At 58.4% G+C, this 7,289-nt stretch overlaps 2 protein-coding genes across 2 annotated transcripts in view; both read left to right on the top strand.

Moving 5' to 3' along the window:
- Positions 1 to 176: 176 nt before the first annotated feature.
- LOC113208615 (transmembrane protein 53) lies at positions 177 to 3,683 on the top strand. Its single transcript, XM_026425688.2, has 4 exons — positions 177 to 574; positions 930 to 1,137; positions 1,220 to 1,576; positions 1,980 to 3,683. The coding sequence occupies exons 1-4, from the start codon at positions 363 to 365 to the stop codon at positions 2,151 to 2,153; spliced, it is 951 nt and encodes a 316-aa protein (XP_026281473.1). The 5' UTR covers positions 177 to 362; the 3' UTR covers positions 2,154 to 3,683.
- A 263-nt stretch (positions 3,684 to 3,946) lies between these two features.
- Positions 3,947 to 7,289, top strand: part of LOC113208614 (proton myo-inositol cotransporter-like) — a gene marked incomplete at its 3' end in the record, with an annotated part of 6,682 nt that continues 3,339 nt past the window's right edge. Inside the window, exons 1-7 of the mRNA XM_052276174.1 lie at positions 3,947 to 4,319; positions 4,438 to 4,535; positions 5,150 to 5,438; positions 5,756 to 6,094; positions 6,276 to 6,548; positions 6,640 to 6,863; positions 6,985 to 7,174. Of these exons, the coding sequence (XP_052132134.1) occupies positions 4,138 to 4,319; positions 4,438 to 4,535; positions 5,150 to 5,438; positions 5,756 to 6,094; positions 6,276 to 6,548; positions 6,640 to 6,863; positions 6,985 to 7,174 (1,595 nt within the window). The remainder of the gene's footprint in view (positions 4,320 to 4,437; positions 4,536 to 5,149; positions 5,439 to 5,755; positions 6,095 to 6,275; positions 6,549 to 6,639; positions 6,864 to 6,984; positions 7,175 to 7,289) is intronic.

Below are 7,289 nucleotides of genomic sequence, written 5' to 3'. Positions count from 1 at the left end.
CCCCCTCTCCTCCCCAACGGCTCCCCCGTCCAGCTTCCGCCCCAACGTGACCACCACACTCATGAGGTGGCCATCTGCCGAGGCGTGGTGATTGGATTGGGGGTCGGGGCGACGGGTTTACCGTTCCGCCTTCGTCTGCATTACAAGGAGAAGGCCCCTTCATTTCCAAGTCAATCCCGCCCGGTCGCCGCGGACGAAGCTGCTCGGCGCGCGCGCGGCGCGGGGCTGGCGGTTGGCAGTCGTGTGAGGGTGGGCCCCCCGATCGATAACCGTGTCCTGGCCGTCTCGACCCGACCTCCTCCATGAGAACGATGAGTGCCCTGCTGGACTAGGCCCGCACGCGCAGGGCCCCCCGAACAGCGATGGCCAGGGTAAGGGAGACCAGGGAGTACTACCTCAAGTTCTCGACGCCGACCACGGAGCAGCCCCCGTCTCTGACATCGCTGGCCAACGACGTCGACGACTTTGTCCTGGTGCAGAACGATGCGAAGCCACCGGCGGTCATCTTGCTGGGCTGGGCGGGCTGCCTGGACAAGCACCTCGCCAAGTATGGCACCATCTACTCCGAGAAAGGGTACGTTGTCCTGCCGGCGCCACCCCTGTCCCCGCTGCCGTGTGAGTGTGGGCGTGTCCTGCCCTGGCGTTAGCCGCTGTGGTGGGCCGGGTGACGTCAGCCGTGTGTTATCTACCTGTGCGATGTGTACATAGCGCGCGGAGCGGTACGGTAGGCAATCCCGCGACACCCGCCCGTCAGAGGTGCTGCCTACCGTGCGGAGGCAGTCGGCTGAACCATGGCTGCAGCCCATCCCTTGCATGTCTGCGAATAGGAACCCACCCGGGATAACCATCCACTTACCGAGTGACACCCCTCCCCCCCAACCCCCCTCGCGCTCGACACAGGTGCTCACCTGACACTTGTCGGCTCGCAGGTGCGTCACGCTGCGCTGCACCGCGCCCCTGGAGTTCATGTTCCTGAGGCGGGGCAAGATGCGCGCCCTGGGCCGGCGCGTCCTCGACGACATCATGGACCTGAACCTCAACGAGCACCCCATCTTCTTTCACGTGTTCAGCAACGGCGGCGCCTACCTCTACAAGCACGTGGCGCTCGCCATGCAGGAGAGGGCCGCCCCCGTCAAGGTGAGGACCTGATATCCCCGGCTCCAGGACAGGCCGTCGAGTACTTTCCTACCGAAAAGAGATTCTAACTCGTGTCGTCCAGGTGCTTGGCGTGATCTGGGACTCGTCGCCCGGCGTGGGTTGCTTCCGCTCCATGTACCTGGCCTTTAAGGCCATCATGGAGTCCCGCTGGCCGTTGCTGGCGCCCTCGGGGACCGGGGTGTCGGAGGCGCTGGGGCTAGGCGCGTGGCCGCTGTGGCCGGGGTTGGCGTTGCCCATCGCCCTGGCGCTGGCCATGGTCATGACAGCCTGGTGGCTGGTCGAGGTGCTCCTGCAATCCATGACCTCCCTCAGGCCCCAGCCCCTCGACCCCCTGGCCGAGCTTGACAACGTCCCCACCGCCTACACCGGCGCACACCTCTTCCTCTACTCCCCCGCCGACGAGCTGATCCTCGCTCAGGTAGGAGTCGTCGCCCAAGCACCGTGGCCTCCAGTCTGAAGCGTCCAAAATAATGTGTGTCCCTCCAAAAAAAGGGAAAAGTCAAGGAAAAGTTAATTTTTAAAAATCATGAAAAATCGAGAAAAAAATCAAGTAAACTCAGAAAACCTGGTGCACGCTTAAGATTGTGATATACCTGTAACGGCCCCATCGTCCACAGGCCGTGGGGTGTCCGAATTCCGATCGGTCGATCTGCGAGCGATTGGTGGTCGATTGGTCGGTGCGAGAGAGATAGCATCCATTTCAATAGCACTCATCTATCCCTCTCGCACCGGCCGCTCGACCACTGACCGTTCGAGGACCGACCGATCGGTGCGGCTGAATTCGGACACCACTCTTAGGCCGTGTCTCTGTGTGTCCGCAGGACGTGGAGCGCTTCGCCGGGCACCGTCGGGGCATGGGCGAGCTGGTGACGGCCGTCCGCTTCGAGGACTCGGCGCACGTCCAGCACTACCTCGCCCACCGGGAGACCTACACCGAGGCCGTCTACTCCTTCATGAGGGACGTCCTGAGCGGGCGGCGACCGTCGCCCTCCTAGGAGACGCCCTTCCTGTCCCCCGCTTCTTGCGGCGTGAATCTCGTTAATAAGCGGCCTTATCATGGGAACCGCCGGGCTAAGAAGGAAAGTTAGAGGTAGCCAAGAAAGTTTGAGCTACAAAGTGAGGCCTACCAAGGGGCGCTCTCACCCCTCCCCCCCTTACTTTCACCTTGGTGTGTGGCCCCAGAGGGCGCCCCTCTCTCCTTATTTCCGTATGCCTCGAGTAGGTGTCAGTTATGTGAGCCCCAAATCCTACCTATTGCATTTGCCAAAGTAGAGTCGATAGAGTGTCTAATCCAAATTGGTTGTGAGTGTTTAGACAAAGGTATAAATGTAGACATTTTCTCTCTGATCTAGGGTGAGACGGGTTTGCCAGAAAGTTGTGCAAAAAAACAACAACAAAAAACAACAACAAACAAACGCCGGAGCACAACGGGGAACGTACCTTCGCCTGCCTATACTAGGCAACATCAGCGTACGCGTGCAGAGGGGTTGCCTAGTTGCCTAGTAGGCAGGCGTCGATAAAACAGCCCTCTGAAGTACCCGGTGGTTTTTTGCCTACCTTTTCTGGCGGCTCTGGAGACAATCATTCCGTTCCCATTGCCGGCGGTGTGTGAACTTTAAATGGTGACGAAACCTCGATCCACAATTTTCACTACAATGATTTCTAAGTTTTGCATCTATGTCCTTAAGGGCTTCAGTATCTTTGGCTTCCCATCTCTTGCGTGAGCAAAACTGCGGCTTTACCAAAAAGCACGCCTCGATCAGTTTATTGTTTTCAGAAGTTTTCGAGAACAATATTTTAGGTATCCCATTCACTTTCGTTAGTATACTCACAATTTATCCGTGTTAATGTTAAAGTAGGGAAATGCACCGAGCGATTTAAAAGCTACTAATTCCACATAATTTTCAGATAAGTGGAAGACAGTTATTTAAGAGCAGTATTTATGTGGCCAGCTTATTAAAAGTAAGTGCGCCTTTTCTGTACTTATAAATCTTGTATGTTGACTTCAAGTTTTGTGATATTTATTTTGTAGTTGATGACAGAATAACTTAAACCAATTTTAATAGTTTACAATTGATTCTTATTTTTCTGTGATTATTTCGATTCGTCCGTGACGTATGTTACTAATTTTTGAGTTGTATTGCTTTTTGTTATGTAGCAGGAGAGTATTCATTATGCTGTGATAAACTATTGTTGGGAACCTGAAAGCACAAGAAAGCAGAGAATGGCCAAATGTTACTTTCTATCCTCTATTTAACAAAAGCACTTGCACGATTTGCATTTCGTGTGCACTCAATGAGATGGGCAAGATATGGGAGATTACATCAGTGCTTCCAGTCAGTTTAGTGATATGAAAAGAAACGGCTAGTGTTCCTCTAGCAACGTACGCGTCGCAATTGACGATTTTTTAGCTAATGAGAGAAAGATGCCCGCGCTCTTTAGCTTGTATCAGTGTTGTGTAAAAATGTACATTTTTTGTGTCTTCTTCCCATTTGAAAGAATAAAAGAAACGATGGTGAAATGAACGGGGTTGTTTGTTTCTATATGACGCAGTTTCTGTCGATCCCACGTCCGCTTCTTCCGCAGTTTGATGCGTTATCGGTGTGAGAAATGGAAGGAGTTGCTGACTGTTTGTTGGACGCGCGCTGACGCGGGGGTTGATCATAGAGGGGAAGCAGGTGCAGTGCTGTGCTGCTGCTGTTGTTGTTGTGCCACGCCTTATTTTTCTCCCTTAATCGTCGGCGCAGGCCGTCAGATAGGTGGATAAGTACGTGTCATGCCAGGGGCGTATCGATAGTGGTGCACCCGCACCCGCGCGCAAAACATACATTGCGCGCCCCTCCCCTACAGCAGCCCCACCTCCACTGTGCTGTGCACCGCCCGCGCTCGCTCCCGACCGCGTCAGGCAGGACGCTCCCGCGTCCTGTCCAGTCCGCTGCCTCCTGCCCAGCGGTGTCCCCGCGCGCGCCATATCGCCATATGACGCTCCTGGTGCCCGACGTCGCGCTGCCGCCCGGGGCGGAGGCGGGGCGACGGCGACGGCCGGGGTGCGGCTCCGGCCTCGGCGTCATCAACGTGGCGCTCACCGTCCTGGGCGCCACGGCGGGGCTGCTGTTCGGCTACGACACGGGCGTCGTGTCCGGGGCCATGCTCTTCATCAGGTAGGTGAGCGACCCTCGCACGTATTCATCCTGAATCAGGGGGGGGGGGGTTATTACGGCACGGCACCAACGACACAGGAGACCGGAAATATGAGAGGGGTCGGCTCTTTTCCCGCAGGGAAGAAATGAGTTTGGAAAATGCCTGGCACGAGTACATCGTCTCGGGCACCATCCTTGCAGCCTGGGTGTTCTCCTTCGTCGGCGGCTACGCTGTGGGTGAGTATCCACCAAGCGCCTCCTAGCGGTGGAGACACATGCATGTACGACAAAAATTCGCACGAAGGAAATAATAAAAAACACACATCGTGGTGATAGGGATTTCCTGGCTGCGGCGCGCTCTACTCACTGGGGGGCGGGAGCGAGGGAGCGCCTGACGCTCTCGGGGTAGGCCAACCCGCAGCGCAGCCGTGCCGCGCCCGCGCGCGCGTGGCCTACCCCGCCCCTGCCGCAGCCTCAGCCGCAGCCGCTGGCGGCGGGCAGTCACTTGTGACGCGCTGCACTTGAGCACCACTTTTGGTCGCAGGGCCGCGCAATTGTGCTCTTCCGGGTGAAATCGAACGCGGCGGGTCGACGACGGCAGAAATTATTTAGCGAAGCAGCGCAGGCAGCAGGCCGCGCCGCGCATATACTGAAAAGTCATGGTTTTTGCGTGTTTGACCAGGAAGCGGATAATTCCACGAGCCCAACTGCTCGCCGTCACTCGCGGCGACTCGCAGAACGCGCAATTCGGGGGAATCTCGCTGACTCTAAATGCCGACTGCCCTCATTTTTATAGACAGACTTGGGAAAAAGTAAGGGTTTTTGCAACTTTGAACGACTGTCCTTCCTAGACCGCTTCGGGCGGCGGCGCACCATCCTGGTGGCGGCCGTGGTGTTCACGGCGGGGTCGCTGGGCATGGCGCTGGCGCCCTCCAAGGAGCTGCTGCTGGCGGGCCGCGTCGTGGTGGGCGTGGGCGTGGGCCTGGCCAGCATGAGCACGCCCGTCTACCTGGCGGAGACCGCGGCCTCCGCCGTGCGCGGCAAGGTCGTCACCACGTTCAACGTCGGCGTCACCTTCGGCCAGTTCGCCGCCAGCGTCATCTGCGCCCTGTTCACCAACGTGACCCCCGGCGGCTGGAGGTAAGGGAACAACTGCCGGGAGGAGGAGATGAGATCTAGCGGTCCCTCTACTACATCGCTCCTAGAAGTGCTCAATGAATGACTCATTGACCTGGAGTCTCCTTGAGGGTGCCCACACAATCACCGTTCCCCGAAGCGACGCGAAGGAACGGTGGAAGGAGAAAAGATGCCTTCGGCGCTCAGGGCGGGCCGCCGGCTGCACACAGCTGCCTGGCGGGTTGGCCTACCCATCGCTCTGCAGGCGCCTCGGGAAACATTCACTGTGCGCGGTCGAGTCCGCTCCCCTACAATCCTCCCCGTCCCCCCCGGTGTCACAGGTGGATGCTGGGCCTGGCCGGGGTGCCCTCGCTGGGGCTGCTCGCGGGCGGGCTCCTGCTGCCGGAGAGCCCCCGCTGGCTGGTCATGCGCGGCCGGCCCGAGGAGGCCGAGCACGTCCTGCGCATCCTGCGGGGCGCCGAGGACGAGGAGGCCGTGCAGCGCGAGCTGCGGGAGATCGTCGACTCGAGCGTGCAGGAGGCCAAGGCCGAGGCCAGGGCGGGGCCCGGCGCCGGCGGCACGGTGCTGCGCGTCCTCAGGACGCCCTCGGCCCGCCGGCCGCTCCTCATCGCCAGCATGCTCACCGCCATCCAGCAGCTCGTCGGCGTCAACACCGTCATGTGAGTCAAGGGAAAACTATGGAAAATGTGCTGTGTTTTTTTTTTTTCGTGCAGATATGGAAATATGGGGGTGCAGTTTTCGTGTGCTACAAACGACTTCTGTGGGGGACGATAAGTCGGGCATATCAATTTGTTAAAAATAAATCGAGTTTATTTTTTCGGCACTATTTTGTGTGTACAGGTACTACAGCGCCAGCATCATCCAGATGGCGGGGGTCGGTGACTCCAGCTCGGCCATCTGGCTGTCGGTGGTCGTGTCGCTGGCCAACTTCGCGTTCGCGTCGCTGGGCGTGTTCCTCATCGAGCGCGTGGGCCGGCGCCCGCTGCTGCTCGTGTCCCTCAGCGGGGTCGTGTTCTCGCTGTGCCTGCTGGCGGCCGGCTTCCTCGTCATGGACCTCACCTCCCCCAAGGTCATGCGGACCCTGACCGTGGACGACCCCTGCTCCGCCGTGCAGTGAGTGTGCGCGAGGTGTTGCTGTCGAGAGGTGGAGAGCCGCTCCGCTCCCCGTGTGTGACCGCAACCCTCTTTCTGCCCCCGTCCACAGGCGGTGCTCCGGGTGCGTCTCCTCCTCGCTCAGCTGCGGCTACTGCTTCGCGGCGGACGGCAACGCGTCCTCGTGGTGCGGCAGCACCGCGCACAGCGGCCTGTGCACGGCGGCGACCGACGCCGAGCCCGCGGGGATGACGTGGGCGGTGGGGTGGTGCCCGTCGCCGTACTCCTGGATCGCCATCGCGTCGCTCGTCCTGTTCCTCGTCATGTTCTCTCCGGGTGAGTGCACACCATCCCTTGTTTTTTTTTTTGTTTTTTTTTTTTTCTGCCAACTCGACTCACGTAGACGGGGGTTGGAACGGCGCGGCTGTCCGTTTATTCTGCGTGTTTATCTAATCAGGGCTGGGCCCGGTGCCGTGGACGATCAACTCGGAAGTCCACCCCATGTGGGCGCGGGGGGTGTCGGGCAGCGTGGCCACCAGCTGCCACTGGGGCTTCAACCTCATCGTGTCCCTCACCTTCCTCTCGCTCGTCGAGAGGATCACCGCCAAGGGTGAGTGTGCTTTGCTATGGCTCTGCTCCGGAGGATCGTGTCTGGGAATCTTAATTTCCCTAAACACAAATGAAAATTTGTGACATTTTTCAGGAATTTTAATTTAAAATGTCTAAATTTTTTCATTTGCATTTTTTAAGCATTTTTTTTTT

Source organism: Frankliniella occidentalis, unplaced genomic scaffold, assembly GCF_000697945.3.
Source record: "Frankliniella occidentalis isolate FOCC.00 unplaced genomic scaffold, Focc_3.1 Scaffold2002, whole genome shotgun sequence".
NCBI lineage: Eukaryota > Metazoa > Arthropoda > Insecta > Thysanoptera > Thripidae > Frankliniella > Frankliniella occidentalis.
The sequence above is the reverse complement of the archived record's forward strand: the minus strand, read 5'-3'. Positions and strand labels throughout refer to the sequence as shown.